Source organism: Podarcis erhardii (genome assembly GCF_964252035.2).
Source record: "Podarcis erhardii genome assembly, chromosome: 6".
In the NCBI taxonomy this organism is placed as follows: domain Eukaryota; kingdom Metazoa; phylum Chordata; class Lepidosauria; order Squamata; family Lacertidae; genus Podarcis; species Podarcis erhardii.
Genome location: NC_138510.1, coordinates 83,689,437 through 83,716,074, shown reverse-complemented (window position 1 = coordinate 83,716,074; position 26,638 = coordinate 83,689,437). Strand labels below are relative to the sequence as shown.

At 42.4% G+C, this 26,638-nt stretch overlaps 1 protein-coding gene across 5 annotated transcripts in view; it reads right to left on the bottom strand.

Moving 5' to 3' along the window:
* The window catches only part of KCNT2 (potassium sodium-activated channel subfamily T member 2), a 229,665-nt gene that overhangs the window by 75,602 nt on the left and 127,425 nt on the right, over positions 1-26,638 (bottom strand). For all 5 annotated transcript variants that reach the window (XM_081865759.1, XM_081865761.1, XM_081865762.1 and 2 more), the window contains 4 exons: positions 19,918-20,098; positions 17,438-17,602; positions 16,632-16,768; positions 7,076-7,139 (listed from right to left, as the gene is read on the bottom strand). In XM_081865759.1, the coding sequence (XP_081721885.1) occupies positions 7,076-7,139; positions 16,632-16,768; positions 17,438-17,602; positions 19,918-20,098 (547 nt within the window). The remainder of the gene's footprint in view (positions 1-7,075; positions 7,140-16,631; positions 16,769-17,437; positions 17,603-19,917; positions 20,099-26,638) is intronic.

The following is a 26,638-nucleotide window of genomic DNA, read 5'->3' as shown; positions in this document are numbered from 1 at the left end:
AAAAGGGCCTGCCAAGACCTAAGAAGGCTACATGAACCAAGAATGTGAATTGATAGAGGATTACTCAATACCTGCATATACTTGCAAGGAAAATGTTATCCTACTTTCCCTGAGTGTTTCCAAGGACTGTTTTTAATTTTAACTGATTTTCTTATTGGAGAAGTTAAAAATCAAATAACTCTAGTAAACACCTCAGCATGTATAAAACTATATCTATAGATCAGAGAAACTAGAAATGGGAAAAAATGAAATAAATAAAATAATTACAGTACCCACCCCCAGGATGTTTCATAATCATCTGTACTCTCCATAACATTTGTTCCAAAGGCTACAAAATGATCTGCACATTTATATTGATAAAATGATTTGTTCCCACTTCTTAAAAATCACCTGTGAATATTAACACAGTTTGAATAAAACCCATCTTCATTTATGTTCAAAATGTGACACATGTTCTTCTTCTTTTTTAAAAAAAGGAAAATTCTCCCACTGTGTGTGTGTGTGTCTCTCTGTGTGTGTGTGTGTGTAATATGAAATACTTAAGAGCTAAGGCAGTATTTAAAAACGATTCTTATATCAGACATTCACTGAGAACTGTCTTCAATAGCCCTTCATGGAAAGGCAAAGATCTAATCTGGCAACATGTACCACCTACGGAAGACTCAATGGTAATCTAGCAAATTTGTTTCCAAATTTGCTCCACTAGGCCAATGCCATCATAGCTGGAATTGAGCAAGCAGGGAGACAGAGGATTTCACAGTTTGGGGTTCCTGGCCAGGGCTGCCCTTCTGTTCACATCCACCTCTGCCTTCTGCCATCTCCTTGGTGCAAACAAAATCTGAGTCGAGGATGCTGCTGTTGCCAAGTCCTTGCCCCAACTTTAGCCTTTCTGATGCATTTGGCCTGAACTTTTGAGGGTAAGGAATGCGTACCAGGGCAAGAGGGTGTGTCCGTGTTGGCTCCATCCCCAATGTTCCTGGGCAGTGCTGGTCCACCCCCAATCAGAGGCGGAGCTAGCTGCTCTGGCACCTGGAGGGCCACACATGCTGTGCACCCAGGGTGAGGCCATGGGGTGGGGCGAGCGTCTCAGGGGCGAAGAGCGAGCCGCCTATAGCGGGCTTCTTCCTGGGCAGGGGAGAGGGAGCCACACCGCTTTGCCAGCAGCCTTCCTCCCTTCCCTCTTTCTTTTGACAGCTCGGGGGAGGCTCCCCCCCCAGGAAGCAGCCCGGGAGCAGAGAGCAATGGCACACTGCCCGTCCACGACTCCCAAGCCTCCCCCGAGCTGTCAAAATGAGGGGGGAAGGGGGGGAGGCCATCGGCAAGGCGACACAGCTCTGTCCCTTCCCCCGATAGCTTGGGGTAGGCTTGGGAGTCGCAGGCAGGCGGTGTGTTGATGTCCCCCCCCCTCAGTGATGACACCCGGGGCAGACCACCCCCTTGCCCCTTCTTCTGCCCCCACCCCCAATTTTCCTGCACTGAGTGCAAAGATCAGTAGGAGACTTCTAAGCATGCCTGCCTGAACAACCCTCCATCACAACTAGAATGACGCAGGGCACTCACTGGCAAGGAAGCTTTTAAGCATGTCTAGTCTTTGGACAGGGACGCGGGTGGCGCTGTGGGTTAAACCACAGAGCCTAGGACTTGCCGATCAGAAGGTCGGTGGTTCGAATCCCCACGATGGGGTGAGCTCCCGTTGCTCGGTCCCTACTCCTGCCCACCTAGCATTTCAAAAGCACGTCAAAGTGCAAGTAGATAAATAGGTACCACTCCGGCGGGAAGGTAAATGGTGTTTCTGTGCGCTGCTCTGGTTCGCGCAGAAGCAGCTTAGTCATGCTTTCCACATGACCCAGAAGCTGTATGCCCCCCCCCGGCCAATAAAGCAAGATGAGCACCGCAATCCCAGAGTCGGCCACGACTGGACCTAATGGTCAGGGGTCCCTTTACTTTACCTAGTCTTTGGACCTCTTTGCTGAGCGTGCAAAGACTGAAAATGAAGGGGTGAAATCAGCACACCTTGGGGAGTTGGGGCCGATACACACAAATGCTGGCTTCCTACACCTTTCTTGCTATTGCGAGTTATGCTGTATGCCTGAAGATGACTTTTGTTTGATTTATACATCTTGTATAAAGTGATGATACTGATAATTTAATAATAATTTATTATTTATACCCCGCCCATCTGGCTGGGTTTCCCCAGCCACTCTGCGAGGCTCCCAACAGAATATTAAAAGCACGATAAAACATCAAACATTAAAAACGTCCCTAAAGAGGGCTGCCTTCAGATGTCTTCCAAAAGTCAGATAGTTGTTTATTCCCTTGACATCTGATGGGAGGGCGTTCCACAGGGCGGGTGCCACTACCGAGAAGGCCCTCTGCCTGGTTCCCTGTTGCAGCCTGCTTCCAAACATTTATGTGCTTGTTCAGTTTTGTTTTCCCCTGCTTTCTTCACTGTATACACAACTGCAGGAGTTGCATTCAGACCACCTGATTCGTATTTTGATCCCACTGAAGTCAGCGAGGAAAGGTAGCCATTACAGTGGTACCTCTGGTTGCGTACTTAATTCGTTCTAGAGGTCCGTTCTTAACCTGAAACCGTTCTTAACCTGAGGTACCACTTTAGCTAATGGGGCCTCCCGCTGTGCCACTGGCACACAATTTCTGTTCTCATCCTGAGGTAAAGTTATTAACCCGAGGTACTACTTCCAGGTTAGCAGAGTCTGTAACCCGAAGTGCCTGTAACCTGAGGTCTTTGTAACCCAAGGTACCACTGTACTACCTTAAGTCCCCCATTCAACGGGTATTCATCATAATTACTTATTCTTAATTCAGCCCATATCATAATCATGTCAACATACACAGGGAAACTCCACCCTTTACATAGCAATCACATTTGTATCCATACTGACCATGCTCTGGCTGGTGCTTCCTGTAGCAAAGGTCAAAAGCACATGCACTAAACATGTAAAGCAAAGGCATGCATACATGTACACACATCCAAGGACCAGGGCCCAAGCAGCAGTGTGAAAGCAACACAGGTGCCAGCTCTTAGGGGCTCAGCCCCCCAAAGTATGCAGGGACAGGGCTGAACCCCCCAATACTGAGGGACCGGGTCCCGTCAGGCCTCCCTGCAATGGCGGTGGGCCTCCCAGGCCTCACGGCCTCCTCCCGATGCATGTGTGACACCACACGCATGTGGCGAGCCCCCCTCCAATGTCTCATGGAACTCAGCACTTCTGGATAGTGACAAACTCATTTTCCCTGTAATGTTTTAGAGCTGCCTTCATGTCTTCTTTCGATATTACAATATTTACTCTCAGGACGGTACCAGCAAGTCATTCCCAACTTGAGAAAGATTGACGGTTCGTCAGAGTTTGGCTTTCTCAAGCTGTTTGTAGGATTCACGGTTTAGTCTCACCAGACTCTTAAATTGATAAGAATTAGAAACTATTTCAACAGGATGGGTTTTGTGACAGGAATAATGTTTCTCACACAGTTCTAAAAGTAAAATAAAACAGCATAGTTGGAAAAGGTCTTATCCTGTCAGTTCACAATGGTGCATCTGTATTAAACCATTGCGCCTTCATCCCAGTTAATAAAATATATATTTGCTCTTAATGCCTATATTGAATTTAAGGTTCATGTAAGATGATATTAATATGTGGCATCTTATTTTCTTTAGATTCCCCCCCCCCCGTGATGCCCACTACACAGATTGCAACTAAGAGACAAAGTTGAGTTTGAAAAGTTAAAGCCCATTGACCAGAATTCTGTGCTCACTTATAAAAGTAACAAAGGAATATTTCTATTTTAGTAAGAGAAAGATGAATTGACACTGTAATAGGACCTAATCTTTCTAATACATATGGTGTCATCCAACTAAGAACAGATCTATTGACCTCACTGGGCTTAAGTTAGTCATGACTAATTTAATTATCCTATTTGGTCTATTCTAAGTATGACTCAGTTGGATACAAACCATAACCATTCACTTATATCCTGACTTTTAAAGCATTCCCTACAAGACCACTGAAGCCAATATCACAATTACACGATGAGAGTGGCTCTGTGTGTGTGTGTGTGTGTGTGTGTGTGTGTGTGTGAGGACAGAGCAAATACATACAGCCAAGCTCTCATCAATTCATTGCATACCCATCAACTGCCCTGGACAGTGGTCAAAATGGCCACCACAATGTCATGCTATTTCAGGGGAGGGGCATAGCTCCCCAAAACACACTTTTGGGGTGCCATGCATGCAAAAAGTGCTTTTGGTGAGGCCGCAACCTCACACAGGTCACGTGACAAATGTGTTGATCTGGAAGATGGCTTCCTGGATTGTGTCCACATTGTGTTGGAAGGTATGCATGGGGTAGCTTGCAATGGCCACTGAAGGAAAATGTGATTAGGTGAATTGGTCTAATACTAAGGGATGGAATTAGCTCACACTTTGTATATGGAAGATGCCGGGTTCAATCCGATTTGAAAGAATCAGATAGCAGGGGAATGAGAAATTCCTCTCCTTAAGACCTCATTAAGCTTCTGCTGGTGAGAGAGGACAATGTTGGGCTAGACAAGCAAATGATCTGGCCTGGTCCATCCCTAAAGTTCCATTGCTACATCTGTTGTTATTTCACGATTGGTAAATAAATGATCTCTAGGAGCCTATACCCTGCTCACCACTTTTTTATGGCAGATAGATTAAATAAGCAGGTAACATAAGCATAGCCGTCGTTTCCCTTTTTTTAAGGGAAATCCCTTTATTCCGAATAGGATTCCTCGCAAACAAAGGGGAAAGTTATGAAAAGGGAAAAGCTATGAACATAAGTAGCTTTTCTTTTATAATGACTTATGTTAGTGTGAATAAAGGGGCAGCAGCAAGAAACTGCATGCTGCTTCCTATTTTTCAGAAATCATTTAAGATTTATATTTTTCCATGGCGCAGCTACTTAACCCCATGTGAAAATGCAGTTCCCTATTCAGTAAGCGTGAAAGTCACATTGTAAAGGCCAGGAACCGAATTCTCAAGCCTTCTGAGAGCCAACACACTCCCCCTCCCCCCCAAAAAAGTGAAAATTGGAGGCAGACGTTACCATTACATTTGAAAAACTGACATTTTAGAGTAAGAACTACACACTTTCAGAGAAAGGCCTTCCAATGTTTGATCGTTCTGGATATAATTCCTGATTGGAGGCAAACCTATATGATCCCCATTCCTTGGATCATCCCCACTACCCAACAGAGACACACACAAAAGGAGAAAGACTTGGAGGGAAGAAGAACACACTTCAATTATCAAGGGAGCTGTGTAAAAGTCAGTAGAATGAATGTAAGCACTGAAAAGTGTGGAGCTGAAAGAGGAAGTGGGAAAGAGGAGAACACTTCAAACTTCCTCCTTAAGCTAAGTAATTTTACAAAGAAACAAAGTTAGCAGCCCTCTTCACCTCATGGTCTAGGTGTAAATGAATGGGCACTGGGGAAAGACTTCAAGAAATGCCATTGAACCCCTGGGAACCATGCCAGCAATTCCTTACTTGTGTCCCTTCATACACATTATCAGATAACCAAACACTAGCCTGGTCTCAAATACTAGAGGCTGTAATAAATAATAATAATAATAATAAATAATAATAATAATAATAATAATAATAATAATAATAATAATAATAAAATAAATAAATAATTTTCTATGCCGCACTCCCCCAGCCAAAGCCGGGCTCAGAGCGGTTAACAACAATAAAAGTAACACAGCATTCTAAAATCAATTCATTCTAAAATTAATTCAGAATCAAATTAATGGCAACCATTGGGTTCTATGAGGATTACCAAAGGAGGGGGTCAGACTGTGCCTTGGCTGTTAAAATGTTTTCTGCTGTCCCTCAGCAAAAAGTAGAGTGGCTTGCCACGAGGTAATGACAGAAATGAACATTAAATATAAAACCAACAATAATAAAATGGATAAAACAGCAGTTAAACAACAGCGACAACTAACTCAGGGTAGTGAAATAAACACAAAATGCACAGCTAGCTTGCACTAGATGATAAAAAGCCTGGGGAAATAAAATTTTAAAAAATTGTTGGACCAGATGGTCAAGTGATAGAACATCAATATAATGGAGGGCAGACTGCATGCCTTCTTCCTTGTGTATCAGTGCTTTGGTATCGATAAAGTTTCTACTAAATCTTTTTATTGTCTTTCAGGTGGAGAGAGGGGTGGATAGGCTACATAGATGTGGTCTGCTGCAATGCTGGCCCTCCATTTGCCATTGAGCTGCCAACTGATGAGCTTAGCCATTTGTGAAATCGAAGAATCCAAAGAGCAGTGGAGATAAAGATACAATTTTTTACTATTTCAGTAGGAAAGGCAGGGAGCTTTCAGGAGTTTGAAATTCAGCGGAAGTACCCTTGGCTGGGCCTAGGTTCACAAATGAAATACATGATGAATATGAGACTGTAAAAAGGGGGAAGCGTTGGTATAAGCAGTGCCGCCACGACAAGGCCCTTCCCCATAGGCACTGGTTATAGAGGAGGTAAAAAAAGATTCAAAAATTACATGGGGTCCAAGTAATACATCACCAGAGGAGCCATTTCCCATTAGTCAGATGGTAAAGGGTTTTTGCTATGGTTCCTTCTTGTGCAAGCGTTGCCCTTTTCCTAGGAAACATGGCACTGGCATCAGCAGGAGTCATGCGAGACCTTCACCCGTACATTATCAGTCATTCAAGACCAGATCATAGGGGCTGAATTTCCACACTGTTGTGGGTAATGTCTGAACTGGGTGATGTTTAAGTGAAGCAGGAATGGTGAGAATCTGCCTTTCCCTCCATGTTAGCTGGAGTGTGAAGTTGGTTTGATAAGACCATGATGTGCTTTCTTGCCGCATCTGCAAGCGCCATTAAATCAAGTGGAGACTTGTTCACCCTAATATATATATATATTAACTGTGGTTTTTAATCCAGCTGCTGCAACTGGACACACTTTAACTGCTCTTCCTGATTTCTGCCCATGTATTCGTAACAAATAATGAAGTCGCAGAAGAAGCAAATGCGTACTAAGAAAAAAAGAAAGAAGAAAAACTTACGGCTGCAGTTCGGTCCACTTCGCAGCGGCTACTTAAAATGAAACAGGCCTCAGCATCATCCATCCTAAAAATCATACGAAAACATTAGCAAAACATTCTCACACGGCCTATTGATTTCAATGGAGACATCATCAGAAGTGTGGAGAAGTACTTTAACAATCTGTGGGTGCATGTGTTTTGTGAAACATAGGGAAATATAAAAAAATAGCATTAAATCTGCTATTATTAAATAGCATTAAATCTTTAAGGAAATGGCGCAGGAGCAAAATTCTTCTCTGGTATTCAGATTTCCAAACAGATTTAAACCAGTAAAAAACTAAACGGGTGACACAATTCCAGAACAGTTACAGAATCACATTGTTCAATTGTATTTGTCCCTAATTAAATTACTGGATGTTTTATTTCCAGTCTGTTTCCTAATGACCCAGCATGGAATTTGTAAAGCCAATGTATCTTTCTGGATAGGACTTGCCAAGGATTTGTATGAATACACCGTGAAATAGGCAGGTAAGCAAATCAAACATGAAAGGGACTTTGGCTAAAATAAGATTAGCGGTTCTGCTGCAACATTAGTAGAAGGAACAGAAATGGCATGCTTTCGTAAGTGTAACGGCAAAGCTTGACTTGTGGCAAACACAAGTGGCAAAAGCTAATATCAATGGCTTAGGGCAAATTCAAATGTTTCTTATTCATTTAAAGCATTTATTTCCTGCCTTTACTTAAAAGGAAAAAAGAAAGCTCATGCTTGCTAACAAAAGCAAGTTAAAAATAAATAAAACCTAAATGACCAAAGACAACGAGAAAAGGAAAAGGTTGCAAATAACTTTACTGGCATTACGAATGAAAACTTTTCAAAACACTAGGATAAATTTAGAAGGGAAGGGAGTGAGGCTGTTGAGGATGACAAGGTGCACAACTGTTCTGTCTGTCTGTTCCCTAGAGAGATGATTCATTAAGAACCCTTTCAGGTAAGATGGAGGTTAAAAAGGAAGCCACTGGGGCAGAAACGTCCTTGTCTCTATCCGCTAGGAGAAACCTCATTTGGCTTTCTCTCAGAGCCATGGGTCGCAGGTCCAATATCTTGCTCAGCATCTCAGTATTGCGGAGTCTGCTGTGCAATGGGCAGTCCAAAAGAATATGGTCCAGTGAATCTGGTACTCCTTGATTACAGGCACACAGGCAGGCTTGATAAGGATTTTGGAAGTATCCACCTGTGGACACTGTGGAGGGAAAAGCATTTACTCTTGCCAGCATAAAAGCTCTTCACTGGGAAGGAAGTTGAAATATACTCAGAGTCGCAAAGTGATTTCATGCTCTTTATTCAGCTCATAGTGGTGAGGAGGAATGAATGAAAGTCCCCTCAAAGTATCTGCTTTATATACATTATTTACACAATGGGCTGCACATGATTGGCTAATTCTGGAATTCTACTGTAAGCCAATCAGGTTGTGAATTCACTTATATCTGGAGCATGATTGGGTGGTTCCTGCCAACCAATCATACTGCTGCATTGTTCTAGGACCTATCAGACTGCTGCAGTTTGGATCCTATTCAACTCAGTACATAACAGAAGTAGTAGGTCTTTTAGGGAATTGGCACCAAATCCGTAAGAAGTAGTTATGCCTAGGGCCTCCGGAGAACAGGGTCTCGGAGTGTGAGGAGACAAATGCTGTTTTTCATGCTTGATTGTTTGGAGTATGTAGCTAGGAAAAGGTTTAAAAGGCAGATTTGTCCAGCAACACACAGAGACCAACACTGCAAGTGAGAACACAAACTGTGCAGGATCTTAAATCTATTCATATTCCAAAAGGCATCCTAGGAAGGAAGCTGTTGGCGATTTTGCTCTGGGAGCTGAGCTTAGAATGCAAAGCCCACCCATCCCATCAGTTGTGGAAGCAATCTTATTTTTACACCCCTTCCCGAATCTTCCTGGTCCTCTCCATCAGCACCACACACCCTGTCCTCTATTAGTTTCCCACCCCCCCACCCCCATTAAACACTTGAAAACAAGAGAGCCAAAATTACTTCCAGGAAAGAATGGAACAAATGGCATTGAAAAGAATTCCCATGCAGCTGCTTTTAACAAAAGATGAACTACACAGCCACTAATTTTCGCAAGCCTGACATGCAACATTTTTCAATAGAGAGACTACCGAATAGTATGCAAATTGGGATAATGAGCAACAGAATAGATTTAGGGTGGGTTTTTTGTGTGCTACTAGCAGCCAAAACATACCTAACACTTCATTTACTAGAAGGGTTACTGGCTTCTTATCTTTTACTATATCCTCATTATAGAGAGAGACAGACATACTGCTGCTTAGCAACTTCCTGGTTTATTTGGGCTACATTTCTTATAATATGGCCTATTAAGCTCCCACAATGCTGCCTCTCACACAAAGCATTAAAAATGCTCTTGTGAAGGGTACATTCGATTACATGTTTTGCAGGGAGAAAAGTACATCCTTGTGGTTGCTTGGCTTTGGGGTTATTATAGGATAAAATTCCTGTGATTATGTTTAAGGGACAGGTCTTTTGGTACAAGTTCACCGTGTAGCACATGGAACATGACAAAGCATGTTCTCCATAGCAGAGAGCATGGGTTGCGGTTGGGGATACAAGCCACCCCGTTGTTGCTGGGCAGATTTGGATAAAACCCAGGCAGCGAAGTGGTTAAATTGGATCGCTGGGGAGTTTTGAATGTTGCCAATTTGGAGGTGGGGTCAGAGACTTTAAATGCTGGACACCCAACGTTGGGCGTCCTCTTGGCTGTTTGCACCGGATCACATGCCCACCCTCCCTGTAATGGGGGGGGGGGTGTTTGCTTGACCTTGCTATGCCTGTCAAGGGGTCGTCTGCCTTGGTGCAGGGGCCTGGTAGGAATTTTGCCATCTGGCTGATTGGCTGGTGCCATTTGGTTTTTGCCTACTGCGTAGCAAATCATCACAACTTGTAAGGTTGGCGGTTAGGCATTGGTTAAAATTGGTTGGTGGAGGGGTAAGTGCCTACCCCTCCAATGGTGGTGCTACATAGGGAATTCCATTAAAGGAATCCAGGGGCTTGCCATTCTTTTCATCCTTGTCCCTGGCATCGGACTTGGGCCGTGCAAGCCCCAGGGGGCATGAGCGTGAGAAATGAGGGACTGATGCCCAGCTTCATTTCTCACCCAATACTTGTTTCCCACGCTGGCTTCCGCTGGAATCCGGAAGTCAGTTCTGTCCCTGGGGCAAGGACAGATAGTCATAACTAATGCCTAAGCAACCACTCACATGTGTGTATTTGAATAAAGTTGTGGCCAAAATTATGCCAAAAACCTTAAACAAAAATTGATGTGTGAATTTTTTTGGGGGGGTGGCATGGAAGCCTCAACACGCAAAAACGGTGAATCTTGGACTGCATTTGAACACTGATTTTTTAAAGCACCATTTCTCTCACAAAATATATAGAAACTATTTCTTTCTACTTTTTTCTTTCAAATTGATTTACGGTAATTAATACCCCCCCCAAAAAAAAAATTGTTTCTAGGCATGCATCCATAGTATATTCCCAGAGAAATGGAAGTGTATCCTGTAATTACTAACTATTAAAAAAAAAAAGGAGGCAATTTCAGGTTCATAGAGCTCGCCTACTCCTCTTAATAATGTGATCTTGTACATGTCTGCTCAAGAGTAAGCACCACTGTTTTCAATGGTATTCCCAGGTATATAGCAGGAATGGGAACCTGTGGCTTTTTGGACTCCAACTCCCATGAGCCCCAGCAAACATGGCCAGCCATCAAAGATTATGGAAGTTGTGGTTTAACAATTTCTGGAGCATCACAGATTCTCTCTCCCTGCAAGAAATGCTTGCTGAAAAGTAAATCCTAGTGCGTTCAACTGATTTTACGCCCACAGAATTTTATGCTATGAGGCAGCATACAAATGCCATTGATAATGCCTTGGCTGCAATCCTATATCCACTTGCCTGGGAGCAAGTCAAATTTAACTCAGTGTACATCTTACTTGGATGGGATTGCATTACAGTGGTGCCCCGCAAGACGAATGCCTCGCAAGACAAAAAACCCGCTAGACGAAAGGGTTTTCCGTTTTTTGAGGCGCTTCGCAAGATGAATTTCCCTATGGGCTTGCTTCGCAAGACGAAAACGTCTTGCGAGTCTTGCGATTTTTTCGCCCCCCCCTTTTTCTAAGCCGCTAAGCCGCTAATAGCTGCTTAGCCGCTAAGCCGCTAAGCCGCTAATAGCGCGAATCCGCTAAGCCGCTAATAGGGTTGCTTCGCAAGACGAAAAAACCGCAAGACGAAGAGACTCGCGGAACGGATTCTTTTCGTCTTGCGAGGCACCACTGTATATAGATCAACCCATAATCAGTTGTTAGCAGTGTTTGAAACTCCCATTATTCTAGGCACATTTTGCGACAGGACCATATAACACCAGTCTTGAGAGATCTGCATTGGCTCCCAGTATGTTTCTGAGCACAATTCAAAGTGTTGGTGCTGACCTTTAAAGCCCTAAACAGCCTCGGCCCAGTATACCTGAAGGAGCATCTCCACCCTCAACATTCAGCCCAGACATGGAGATTGAGTACCGAGGGCCTTTTGGCAGTTCCCTCATTGTGAGAAATGAGGTTAGAGGGAACCAGGCAGAGGGCCTTCCTGGTAGTGGCACCTGCCCTCCCAGCAGATGTCAAGGCAATAAGCAACTATCTTACTTTTAAAAGACATCTGAAGGCGGCCCTGTTTAGGGAAGTTTTTAATGTTTGATGCTGTATTGTGTTTTTAATATTCAGTTGGAAGCCGCTCAGAGTGGCTGGGGAAACCCAGCCAAGTAGGCAGGGTATAAATAAACAAATTATTATTATTATTATTATTATTATTATTATTATTATTATTAGCAGTTTCTGAGCTCTGGGTGCACTACTGCACTTAAGATTTCAGATTAAAACTGCTGAGTGGAAGGAAAGGAGGGCCTTTTTCTGCCTCCCCACTTCCAGCTACTCTCTGAGGCTGGAGAAGAGACCCTCTTAAGAATATTAGGAGGGTGGGCAGGGGAAGAACCAGGCCATGTGAAAAATGAACCTATTATTTTAGCTGCAGTTCATTCATTTTCAGCTTTGTATTCTTGTTATAAATAGAGTGCACCTAGACATTCCATTGCTGCCCCCATAACCTAGGTTTAATGTGCCATTTTATCCTAGCTTTCATATCTCAGTTTCTAACACTGCTTGTTAGATTCTGGATATGTCTCTTTTTAAGGGGAAAAAACAGCAACTCACCAGCATTGCATTGAAGCCCTAGATATAGCAGAGAAAAACTGAATGTGGTAACAGAACTGGTGGTGATTACATTTCTAGTGTCAAACAAGTGCTCACACCATTCTGAGATAATAATTCCTCACAAGGCCCCAGATTTAGAATTATTTACATAAGCAAAGCACAGGTCCAAAGCTGATGCAGGTGAAAAGCAGAAATAAATTGATTGATAGATTCTGTCCCCTTCTATGACTTGACTGACATCTTAAGACAGTCAGGATCAGTGAAGTCGATTATATTAGATACCACTGGTCAATAACAAATTTGTTGTCTGCGTTTTTTCAGTTGATTTAGGATGAATCTGATGCGCTGAATCCAAAAATCACATTGGTTTTGCTCAATCAGGTCAAGTTTTTGAGCTATGGCCACATGTAATTTTTTTACATTTTTGTTCACATGTACGCTTGTGTGGAGCATTTTAGAAGAAGTTGGTGGGGGGTAAAATGCCATGTCGAATAATTGTTTTGATTGGAAATGATTATTTTAATGACAAGAAGTATTCAGGTCCGATAGTTCTGGGTGATTATGTCGAAAAGGGATCAGTTTGAAGTCATAAAACCTCAAAATCTTCCCTAAATTGGTGTGGCAAAGCATAAAGTTGCTTACCATGCTTATTTTGGTATTAAACTTGGTGACCAGGATAAAGCTTGGGCACCACACATGGTGTGCAAGGCATGCACTGAGATTCTACGTGGGTGGACCAATGGCAAGAGGAGTCTGAACTTTGGAATTCCCATGGTTTGGAGGGAGCCGACAAACCATGTTACTCACTGCTACTTCTGCACTGTTGATGAGACTGGGATCAACAGAAAGAACCGGAGCAGCCTCAAGTATCCTGATCTTCAATCAGCACGTCGTCCTGTAGCTCATTGTGATGAAATTCCAGTGCCTATCTTCGGAGAACTTCCTGACATTAGTGACGAAGATGCCTCCAGTGTTGAAGGACATGAAGAAGAAGTGGTTCTTGAAGATGATGCTCCACATCCATTTTCCCAAAAGGAGTTGAATGATCTAGTTCGCGACCTCAGCTTATCAAAGGACTCTGCCGAACTGTTGACATCCAGATTGAAGGAAAGAAACCTCCTCTCTGACAGTGCTCTCATCAGCTTCTTCCACAACAGGCATCAAGAGTACCTACGTTTTTTCTTGGAATAGAAGGACTTGGTGTACTGTGCAGATATTGTGCAGCTTCTGCTCAAGCTTGGAATGCCACAGTACGAACCCAAAGATTGGAGACTGTTCATTGACAGCAGCAAGCAATCACTGAAATGTGTTCTGCTACACAACGGCAACCAGTTTGCCTCTATAACCCTGGCTCACTCGAGTACACTGAAGGAGAACTATGAAGCGGTGAAGTATGTGCTGGAGAAAATTGGTTATGATCAGCATAAGTGGTTTATTGTGTTGACCTGAAGATGGTGAACTTTTTGTTAGGACAACAGTCTGGCTTCACCAAGTACCCATGTTTTCTGTGCATGTGGGATAGTAGGGACCGTGCTCAGCATTACACGAAAAAGGACTGGCCTGTGCGGGAGGAATTTGTGCCTTGCAAAGAAAGGAACGTCATCAATGACCCTCTGGTGGACAGAGACAGAATACTCTTCCCACTGCTGCAAATCAAGCTCGGTTTAATCAAGCAGTTCACCAAGGCTCTGGACAAGGATGGTGACTGCTTCACTTACTTGTGCCAGGCTTTTTCAGGATTGACCATGGAGAAGTTAAAAGCTGGAATCTTTGACGGTCCTCAGATCCGTCAGCTCATCAGAGATCCAGAGTTTGGAAACTCAATGAACAAAGTGGAACTGGAAGCGTGGAAGGCATTTGTTTTGGTAGTGAAGAACTTTCTTGGCAACAATAAGGCCAGAAACTACGCAGAACTTGTCAACAACATGCTGACTGCTTTCAGAAACCTGGGCTGCAACATGAGCGTCAAGATGCACTACCTATTTTCACATATGGACCGGTTTCCTGAGAACCTGGGTTCAAAAATTTGGCTTTGTAATTTGGAATTTATATGATGTGATTTAATTTGATGTGATTGGCCAGATAATATATATATATATATTTTAAAGAACCTGGGTTCAATGAGTGACGAGCAGGGGGAGAGATTCCATCAGGACATGAAAGAGATGGAGACCAGCTATCAGGGTCGCTGGGATGCAGTCATGATGGCTGACTACTGTTGGACTCTGAAGAGAGACCTCCCTGCCACTGAGCATTCCAGGAGTTCCAAGAAACGGAAGTTCAAAGCCCTGAAGTTTGAAAAATGGTGAAGCAACATGCAATTTACGTGTACTTACCTTTATCAAAGCCCACCATTCACTTTACAGTAATCGATGTTTCTATCAGGTAATCAATATATGTTGTTGGAAAAAACATTTTTTTCTCTTAAAAACATATTTAGGATTATATGTGTTGACAAAAATCAGCTGATAATGCCACAGAAATGTAATCAATTTTGTCACAAGATCTGATTTTTTTCAAATCAACATAGCACAAAAACCTGACCTGATGGAGAGAAACGGATGACATTTCCTGATTCAGCATTGCAAAAATACCCTAAATCAAATGCAGAAATCTAGACAACATTCAAAAAGTAAAAAATTGTTGCCCAGTGTACTCATTGAGCCTAGTTTTCTATCTGCCTGCCTGATGGGGACGGCTCTCATATACTTTCACAAAGCAGGAAACGCCCTACCTCAAGAAATAAAACAAAGGAAAAATCCTTACATTAAAAGTACAGCATGATTAATTGCTGCTTCTATGGCTGCTTCCAAAGCTGATCCAAGTCCTTTTTTAAAAATAAGGACTAAAGCAATTTCATTGCATATTGTAAGGGGAAATTTTGAAAACAGAACATTTGATTACATTGGCAGGTCTCCAGTAATGATTGTGTCCACTGACAGAGGGACACAATGAGGGTAACCTTTGAAGTTTCAAGGCAATACCCCAAAATTGCCGCTGTTCCCATTTCACTAATTCCCTTCACCATTGGATATCACCCATTGAACCGAGAAATGTTATTTTCTCTGATAGAAAGGAAACGAGGTTCGGAAATAAGCTAAAACCCATAATATACTTTCCCACCTACAGTGGTACCTTGGTTCTCCGTTCCAGAAGTCCGTTCCCCCCCCCAAAAAAAAAGCTTTCCAAAACCAAGGCGCACTTTCCCATAGAAAGTAATGCAAAATGGATTAGTCCATTCCAAACTTTTAAAAACAACCCCTGAAACATCAATTTAACATGAATTTTGCTATCTAACGAGACCATTGATGCATAAAATGAAAGCAATAAACAATGTACTGCAGTCACACAATCAATCAATCAATCAGTAGGTGAACTGGGTTGCACACAGTCACAAAAACAAAACAAAAAAAGAGCCGCAAAGACAAAAATGCAAAATAAATAGCAAAAACAGACAGACCTCAGTGTAACACTCAAAATGGAAGTGTGGCAGTCAAACCGGAAGTGTAACACTCAAACCGGAGTATGTTCGGGTTCCGAAAAAAGTTCGCAAACCCGATCACTTACTTCTGAGTTTGCAGTGTTTGGATTCCAAGTTGTTTGAGTACCAAAGCATTTGAGAACCAAGATACCACTGTACTTGTTATTGTCATTCTGTTCTCAAGGAAAATTAACCCCATCCACCTTCAATGTATTAGCAGCACTATGGGGTGTCAGTCTTCTTTGACCCCCCATCACCAAAGATGATATCACACTCAAAGTATTTTAGTGTGAATGTGATAAATATGTCTATTATACAGGCAGTGTGTGTTAGGGAGTCATGATGGCTGGCAGCTCGCTATTCAGTGGTAAACTCAGGTTTGCCTGTGCATAGTACATAAAGGTATCCCTAAGGGTGTACTTTTCCCTAAGGCAATTCCACTAATTCAGATGAAACCAAATTAAGAAATTATATATAAAACACATTCACACATTCTCTGCTTTGGCCCAAAGACCCCGCGGAAACAGTTTTGAAAGCAAAACACAACAGGAATAAAGTAAGAAGACAGTCCAGAGAAATTTTGGACCAGTGAAATTCAAAACTGATTTGCTAATCCTTAGAATTTCAAACATTGTTTCTTGACACTGTTAAGAGAAATGACTATCCCAAACGATATAAGATTTCAAGCAACTCCTGCTTTCCATTTTGCCTCTAGCAGTTATTAATGAAGATAAAAATAATGTAACAAACAGCAAAAGAAAGGGGGGAAAGAAATAAAAAAAAAGAACTGATATTTTTGACCTACTTAGCTCTTAGCAGATCCTGATCCTTTAGTGCGGAACCTTGAAGATAGATAACTCTTTGGGACCACATTGGAATCTGGAGCACTCTTCGAACCTGAGCATCCATCTCAGTGGGGCATAATATGACCACATAGTAGTCCTGCAAAAATACATATGAGAAGGAAGAGAGGAAGAGCAAAAGAGAATGCTATATGGATATATCTTTTGCCAGTAGAACACTGTTTTGTTTTTTAAAACTTTTAGTAGCTAAAAATCTGGTGGTGTGAAAGGAACATTTATGACAGGTAATTTATATTCACTTTCAGGTTCTCTTAAAAAAAAAAAAAAGGAAACGAAAGGAAATGGTCCCATGCTATTTAGTTCCATGGTGATTTTGCTGATGCCAAAGCTGTCCAGCAAGATATTGAAGTAGAAAGCTATGCACCACGCTGTGATGAATACAAATCACTTCCCAAAGCAAAGTGTTTGGGGTTTTTTAAGCATTGCATGCCATGGAAAACAATCTGTGGTTCTGCAGAAGGAAACATGAATTTTACATGTTCCCAAAGACATCTCACCATTCCAAAATAGAAATAGAAATAGCTATGGGCACTGAACAAGCTCCAGAAACCCCAACAAAAGGAAAAATTGGGTGCTCTATCGGTTTTGAACATCTGGAATAACATAGTTTTTTGTTAATGCTGCTTGACTTTTGGTCTAGTGAAGCTGGCCAAGATGAACATTTCAAGTCATGCCTGAACTAAACATTTTAGAAGATAGTCTGCAGGAGATTTCTGCCTCAACTGATATTCTGATCTGCTTGGATTACCTGTAGCCTAGGATGAGCATAGAATTCGTTCAGGAAATCCATGAGGAGGTCAATCTTAAGAGAACTGACACACAACACCACGTGTTTTTCTGTCTGAGCTCTGTGTCGACTATAATTTCCACCTGATTTTTGTCTTTCCATCCATAAATAAGCGAGCTGTTCAAACTGCAAAATAAAAAATAAAAAATGGAAAGGTAAGAGTGATTTGTGTATATTTCAGTGCAAATGTCAAATATGTAGATCCCATGGAGCCAACAGAGCAGACACAGAGAGACCTTGTGGTCCAGTTGCCTAGAAACTTTTATTTGTGGTGTTTTAATCTGATGATTTATGGCTCATTCACATATGCGAATCACACATTGATTCAGCACTCAGTGAATGATACTCATGCATGGAAGAACTGTCAGCAAGAGTTATAATATATATGTTATATGAAAGCAAAAAGCAAATCCAAATTCACAGGTTTAGAGGCTCCCTTCACAGTAAAGCTTCTTAGTTATGCAAAGGTAGGACTTCAGGCAGAGGATTGGGCTATAGCCTAATCTACTTGCATTTGGAAAGCTAGAATTTTTGATACAGTTTTCCAACTGCATTCTGAAGAAGTACAATCCTTGAACTGAAAGGTATGTGAAGAGTGGCTCTGATAGGAGAGGCAAGATTGTGGGGTGAAATGTCTTGAGCCACAGAGCACAGTGTGCATGCTTGCCAAAGGCTAAATCATAAAGAACTGCAAATGATGCCAGGAGTTTATTATACTGTTATGGGTTTCTAATACAGTCGTTCCTTGGAAGTCAAATGGAATCCGTTCCGGAAGTCCGTTCGACTTTCAAAATGTTCAGAAACCAAAGTGCAGCTTCTGATTGGCTGCAGGAAGCCCCATCGGACATTTGGGTTCTGAAGAACATTCACAAACTGGAACACTCACTTCCGGGTTTGCAGCATTCGGGAGCCAAAACGTCCAAGTATCAAGACGTTTGGGATCCAAGGTGGAACTGTACTAAACAAATCCTCATCATTAAGCAAATATCGTCGACAAGAACCACCATCAAAATGCCCAGGGTTTATAACTTGCAATAACTTCGTGTGCTTGTGCCTTGTGTGCAGAAACACACAGTGAACTCCTTATTGGATCAAAGGTATCATACCACTTTAAACAGTCATGGCTTCCCTCAAAGAATTTTATTGCCTTTATTACTGTAAGCTGATTTGAGAAGCTTTTGCAGAAGAATAGCCAACAAATATCCTAAATAAATAAAAGTAATTAATTGGTGGACTGTGGTTGACAGGTTCCAATTCCCCCTGTCTTGTATGGAGTGGGGAATATTATACCTGCATTTTATGTTAAAGATGAAATAAACATTGAAAATTAAATTCCTAGTGAAGTTTTTTTTAAAAAAAATAATTGTTTACAATCTGTATCAAATTTCTGAATTCAGTGCATCATTCTGTGTGGATGAAATGAGTTTATGTTTTAATCACATTCCACATTTTTACTGCACTGTCAAATGACTCGTGATGCCTTCGGCTAAGCAATAAAGATCTGGATGGAAATTAAAACCGGCCAAAGATGCGCTTGCAAAATAAATAAAAAGGGAAGTGAGTGTGTGAGAGGGGTGGGGTTTCAGGTTAGGAGTGAGAAGCAAGGAATCAGCAACACAAACACATACACACACCCACACATACACACACATTCTGCTTCTGAAACAGGTGTTTTTGGTTCCTCATCCAGTCTCTCTTAAACTAAACAAGAAATACAGAATACAAGTTAAATACATTTTAATTCATTAAATACCTCTCAGTAAAAAACAACTAATTTCTTCCAAAAGTAAGGTATAGGATCTAGGGATTTAAACTAGCCAAGGTACACTCAGAGTGGACCAAGTGAAATCCGTGGGCATGATACTAGTTTAATTCTCTTGATTTCAAGGGGACTGAACGGAATATGATTTAGTTGCATACATCCATACATGCTTCAATGGAACAAAGACGAAAGCTCACTCATCCCAAGCAGATGTGAAAAATGTATTCAATGCTTGTTTCAATGTCAACAGAAACCTTCTCCAGTAAAGAGGAAACACCAGAAACTGATGCTTTGTTTGTACTGTATTTTTCGCTCTATAAGACGCACCAGACCACAAGATGCACCTAGTTTTTGGAGGAGGAAAACAAGGAAAAAAATATTCTGAATCTCAGAAGCCAAAACAGCAAGAGGGATCGTTGCACAGTGAAAGCAGTGATCCCTCTTGCTGTTCTGGCTTCTGGGATAGATGTGCACCCTGCATTCGCTCCATAAGACGCACACACATTTTCCCTTACTTTTTAGGAGGGAAAAAGTGAGTCTTATAGAGCAAAAAATACGGTAAATGGAAGAATACGTATATGGCTATTTTGAAAAAATGGTGTAAAATGAACATTTCACTTTTAACAATGCATCCCTATTTACCCCCCCTTTTTTTTTTATAATGAGGGAAAAAAATTACCTGTATTGGCAACACCACAAGGGCAACACAGATCATAATGACAACGAGCAGTTTTGAAGGCCAGATCTTGGGAGTAACATCCCCAAAGCCCACAGTGGAAAATGTCACTATGCAGAAATAAAGGGAGTCAAAGAGTGTCAGCTTGTTTCCTGCTCGTTCCAGATGTTGAATTCCACAAATACTATGTAAAGAAAAGAATGAATAAAAACAAAAACAACACCTGTAACTAGGGGTAGATACATACTAGGACAATTATGCTTGGGAGGGGATCAAATCTTTGGCACACATCGAAATACACTTGTTGTCAACATAATAATATTTCACAATTCACAAACATGGCAGAAAATTTTGGTTCCTTCTTTCCTTTTCTTCCCCACCTGTCCATTAGAAGAACTTGTAGCCAGGAACTGCTCCAGAATGTCAGTATTTTGCAGGAGGGATTCAGTTGCACATCAGAATTTTAGGTTTGGGGAATAAATGCACTCTGTTACCCTGGTGCAACGCGTCCACTTTTTATAAAGGGCTTTCTGTGCTTTGGAAAGTGTTGGGGAAATGAACTCAGGGCCGTCTTTAGATATGCACTGCCAGGGTGCACAGATCCACCCAGCGCCCCCAAATTTAGTTTAGCCCCCAAATTAACTTTTATTATGCCTTATGTCACTATTATCATTTGATAAATAGCGCTCCAAATGCATGGCTCCAAAAGGAGTTTGTGTGTGTGTTTTGTTTAAAACCAGCTTTTCCAAAGAAGACAAAGAACACATTGGGAATCTGTGTAAAGACTCCATGCATGCGCTTACGGTCACAGGGAGGTGTCTGAAAAATGAGATGGGCGCATTGAGATGTGCATTGTGCGCATACGTAAGAGAGCCATCTCAAGCAGCCTTTCATTGTGGAAGCAACCTTATTTCTAAAGGAGCTGGGAGGGCCCTTGCGAGCGTTCATATACGAGTTCTTCTTGGGCATGCTCCCATCGCTAAATAGGCACATTCTCTTTCTGTCTGCCTCTCCCTCTTTCCTGTCACTCCCCCTCCTCCCGGCTTTGGTGAGTGCGGCTTTCCAGAGAACTCTCCCTGCAGCAGCATTAGCAGGCAGGTGGCGCAAGGTCAGTTGTGTCAAAGGTGCCGCTGACCCCGCTGCCGCAAAGCAGCTCAATACAATACGCTTCAGCAGCGTGTGCCTGGCGCCCCCCAGAATTCGGCGCCCAGGTGCCCTGCACCCCTTGCACCCCCAGGTAAAGACGGCCCTGAATGCACAAAAAACTGTGAGGTGACTAAGGGAAGAATTGAAAGCAACCAGCTAGCAAATACAAACACTTATTGTTGTATAACAGCCCCACAAACAAAACAAAGCAAATACTCAATAAAGACGGGATATAATGTAACCTCAATTAAGTTTTGTGCAAGCTAATCAGGATGAATGTGGAGGGGCTCTCAGAACTTGTAGTGAAGTGTACCCCCACCCTGCAAATACTTTTCCTTCTTGTGCTACATCAGTTTAGATAGCGGACTGCCGTTTTTCCAGATATGACCAAAGGAGCAGGGTAGGGGAAAAAAGAAAACTTTAAATAATGTACTCCATTTCATGCTATGTTCTGTGTGTTCTTTAAAAGTGACTTCTGGGTGTCTTTAAAATTCATGTATTTCAATATTAATATTACCCCTTTACAGTGGTACCTCGGGTTACATACGCTTCAGGTTACATACACTTCAGGTTATAGACTCCGCTAATCCAGAAATAGTACCTCGGGTTAAGAACTTTGCTTCAGGATGAGAACAGAAATCGTGCTTCGGCGGCACAGCAGCAGGAGGAGGCCCCATTAGCTAAAGTGGTGCTTCAGGTTAAGAACAGTTGCAGGTTAAGAACGGACCTCCAGAACGAATTAAGTACTTAGCCCGAGGTACCACTGTATCTCAAAAGCTGATAGACACCTTGGAATTGGTAGGATCTACTAAGCAGCTGAAATAAAAGTTGTACAAGGGTCTCGTAATTTTCTCCCCATTCCTGTTATTTTCTGTTAGAAAAATTACATTTTCTGTTAGAGAACTTGTTGCATTACAGCCATTTTTTAGAGGGTTTAAACCTAAAAAGGGATTTAAACCACCATATTTTGTTAATCAACACTGTGAATTTGACTGTGCAGTGAAGAAATACTATTATTATCAGCTTATGTCCCTTGTTCAGTTAGGTAGAATTGTGTGGTCCCAGAGGCAAGACCAGGTGAGTAAAAATTACCAGGTGCTGAAGACTAGCTGCCAGGGCTTTTAAACGTGGACACAGAATGGGCGTGGATATGGATTTTGCAAGCAAATGCAATTAGCCAATTTGCCTCATTCCTAGGTTCTACATGCTGTATTTATGCTTAGCAGAGAACATCAGGTGCTGCATACACAACAATGGAAATCAATTCTTCAAATGAACTTTATTTGAAATGCCTAACTTTGACACTGCATCTGTTAGTGAATTTCATATATTAAGATGAATCTGCAAAGGACTGATATACATGCATAATAACACATCACCCAATGGGTAATCACAATGACTTGTGGCTAAATGCACAAACTGCTTCTGAAAGAAAAGGGTTAAGAGGTGAAATGAAAGCTCTGCAGAGAATTGTTTCAAACAGGCAAGCCATTACGCTTTCTGTGAGATGCACATGCACTTGTAAGAAATCCTTACAAAGAAATGAAATTTTACCAGTAGATATAATACTGGTATATGGTGTTCTGCTCTCCATGGCATATGGATCAGTCCTATATGCTATACATATGACATATGTTGTGCAGACAGACTATAATTCAGGTAGAGCATGCATGTTGCATGCAGAAGGACCAATGTTCAATGCCAAGCATCTTCTGTTAACGGTAAAGGTAAAGGTAAACACGGGTGGTGCTGTGGCCTAAACCACTGAGCCTCTTGGGTTTGCCAATGGAAAGGTCTGGGGTTTGAATCCCCACGACGGGGTGAGCTCCCGTTGCTCTGTCCCAGCTTCTGCCAACCTAGCAGCTCAAATGCATGTCAGTGCAACTAGATAAATAGGTACCGCTGTAGCAGAGTGTTTCCATGGACTCTGGTTTCCGTCACGGTGTTCTGTTGCACCAGAAGCGGTTTAGTCATGTTGGCCACATGACCCAGAAAGCATTCTGTGAACAAACGCCAACTCCCTTGGCCTGAAAGTGAGATGAGCGCCGCAACCCCATAGTTGCCTTTGACCCCGTCCAGGGGTCCTTTACCTTTTCTTTTCTTTTTTACCTTCTGTTAAAGCAGAGGTTCCCAAACCTATTTGACCTACCACCCCTTTCTTAGAGAAAAATTACTCAATGCCCCTCAGAAATCTACCTTCTTTAAGCAAACAAATGAAGATGCAGTAACAAATTTGCATTCTTTTATGTATCAATATGTCTACCTCCATCCTAAAGGTAAAGGTAAAGGGACCCCTGACCATTAGGTCCAGTCGTGACCGACTCTGGGGTTGTGGTGCTCATCTCACTTTATTGGCCGAGGGAGCCGGCGTACAGCTTCTGGGTCATGTGGCCAGCATGACTAAGCCGCTTCTGGCGAACCAGAGCAGCACACGGAAACGCCGTTTACCTTCCCACCGCAGCGGTACCTATTGATCTACTTGCACTTTGACATGCTTTCAAACTGCTAGGATAAAAGGATGTGTCAGAAGTGGGATCTCCATCCTACAACACAGTAAAGAAAGATGAAGTTGTAAATAGGCAGACAAGCTATGATCCACTTCCTGAGCCTCGGTGAAGCTGAAAATGATTCACCCAAGCCCAGGAAAACCCCTGGCCTCCAATACGAGGCATGGTCACTGTCCCACAATGGCGTCCAACCTGGATGTGTCATTACATAACAGGTGGAAATTTCCGTCTCTTCTTTCAAAATTTCTCTTCTTTCAAAATTTCCTTCTCTTCTTTCCTTATGCTTCCACTGCCCCCTTATTTTTATTCAATGCTCCCCCCCAAGTCTACTACTGCCTCTCTGGATCCTTCCAGTGTCCCCCAGGGGGTGGTATCGCCCACTTTGGGAAGCACTGTGTTAAAGGATCAGGTAGCAACAGACACAGAAAGACCACATCCAAATAATGGGAGTGCCACATGCAGTCTTAATGGTACTATTTCAGCAGGAAACATTTTCCCGAGCAGGCAGGATTTCTTCAGTGAATGCTATTTGGATTGGAAATATGCAATGCACTACCAAGAGGCAGCTTATGTCTGATCAAGATTATGATGGCTCACTGACTTTGCCCACAGCATAAAATTAGGCGGTATTCAGATTCTAGTGTGTATATAGAAATTCATTCAAGCCTGCAGCATACTTCATATCCCCCCCCCCATATCTTATCCCCAGGAAGTCAGCCAGCAATCCATTTATTGGAAGGGAATTCAAGCATGGCAAACTTGGATCTAATGGCTTGCCTTTATACCATATCCCAACATTTACATAAGCAATTCTGTAGACAAGGTTGGATACCTATCGCAGAAATACCTCTTTTGTTGTCGTTTCCCCAATGAAACTAATTTATGCTCATTTTTAAATTGTTCTTTCCCGAAATAAAATTTATGCCCAGTGTTCTGCCATATTCTCTCTTGGCTGTGGATGCACCCATTACACTCAGATTGACCTTGGGCAGAGTTAACAGGTCTTTTCATAAATTTCAGAAGAACCATGACTGCCAGGTTTTCTCTGGACTGTGAATATACCCAATTCAGACTCAATTGACCTTAGGCAAAGTTATCAGGACTTTTCATAAACGTCAACAGGCTATAGCTAAAGCATATTTATTCTTTTGTATATCCCAAGATACACAGTCTCAGTATACTGTAGAATAAACTCTTTCAGTGCCGCAGTTTGGGGGGGGGAGTTATGTTAAGCTACCATCGGTGCTATTTTTCAAGAAAAAATGGTGTTGGAACTCACCACGAACACCTCCCTTGTTCTCTTAGAGGGGCAATAGCTCTCACCTGAGAGGTGCCAGAACTGAGTTGCAGTGAGTTCTGGCTCAAAAAAAGCCCTGGCTCAGAAGGAATGAGGGCATCCTAACCAATTTTGTGACAGCCAGGAGAGACTAACTGTGCAAGCTTAATCATTTATAATTACATGTAAGTCCTCTTGAATTCAGTGGAGCATACTCCTAGGTAAAAGGGGTTAGGATTGCAGATTTAGACGGGGAGGGGGACTGTGGGTATTTCTATAACCCTAGGTACAAACCAGTATCAGATTAGGCAGTGGTTGAAGAGGAAATAACTGTAGTGAAGTAAAAGGTCTGAAAAGAAAGGGAGAGAGGAAGTGAGAAACTAAGGAATGAAATGAAAATGTCGCTGAGGGGCTGGCTCATGTTACCTAATCACCAAGGAAACCACTGAGGCAAACTCATACGACACCATAGGGACAAGCACATGGATCCCACCTGATGAAAATCCTACTGTGAAAGGTAAAAGGTAAAGGACCCCTGGACAGTTAAGTCCAGTCAAAGGGAGCTGCGGCGCTCATCTCGCTTTCAGGCCAAGGGAGCCGGCGTTTGTCCACAGACAGCTTTCCTGGTCATGTGTCCAGGATGACTAAACCGCTTCTGGCGCAATGGGACACCGTTATGGAAACCAGAGCACACAGAAACGTCATTTACCTTCCCGTTGCTGCGGTACCTTTTTATCTACTTGATGTGCTTTCGAACTGCTGAGTTGGCAGGAGCTGGGACAGAGCAACAGGCGCTCACTCCGTCGTGGGAATTCAAACCGCCAACCTTCTGATCGGCAAGCCCAAGAGGCTCAGTGGTTTGGACCACAGCTCCACCCGCGTCCCCGTGAAAGAAGGTGAAATTAAGGTGAAGGGATCTGTGCAAGTGGCCCTGCTGTGTCATTCCGAAATATAGATACTCATCTGAAGAGAATGGGATGTTGCAATGGACAACTGGTTCCTACATCACTGGCATAATGTGAGAAGATCCGGTGTGCCTGTAGATTATTACTATTTAATTTGAGTTTTAGATAATGTCTAGAAATTATTCCAACAAACTTGACAGATCCACATACAATGCTTTGGCCACCTCATGAGAAGAGAAGACTACCTGGAAAAGACCCTGATGGTGGGAAAGATGGAGGGCACAAGGAGAAGGGGGTGACAGAGGACGAGATGGTTGGACAGTGTTCTCGAAGCTACCTACATGAGTTTGACCAAACTGCGGGAGGCAGTGGAAGGCAGGAGTGCCTGGCGTGCTCTGGTCCATGGGGTCATGAAGAGTCGGACACAACTAAATGACCAAACAACAACAATAACAAACTTCAGGAGTTAAGTGCCTATCAGTTTGGAAGCAAATGTGGCAACCCCCAAAATAAGGTTGTGATTTCTATAAATTCAGGAAAGTTATGTTTAAGGATTTATGTTTTATAAATTTTAAAAGGAAAAAGAAGAAAGGATTTGAGGTTCCAGGATTCTATGATCTATGGAATTTGAGGGCACCGTGACAAGAAGGTTCTAGAGTATTGCATTGCATTTCATGATCTTGAAAGGAACCTTCTTGAATGTTTAAGGCAGAATGGGAAAGTGTTTCTGTTTGTACCCAAATAACAGCCAATTCAAACATTCCCTCAGAAGTATGGCTGCAAACAAGGCTTTTTTGTTGTTGTTTTTTATGTGGCCAGAGTTCCAAATGGCTCTGGTAACATTTCTGTCTTCTTCCTCTGGGAATCTTCCTGATCGTATCCAAGAGACA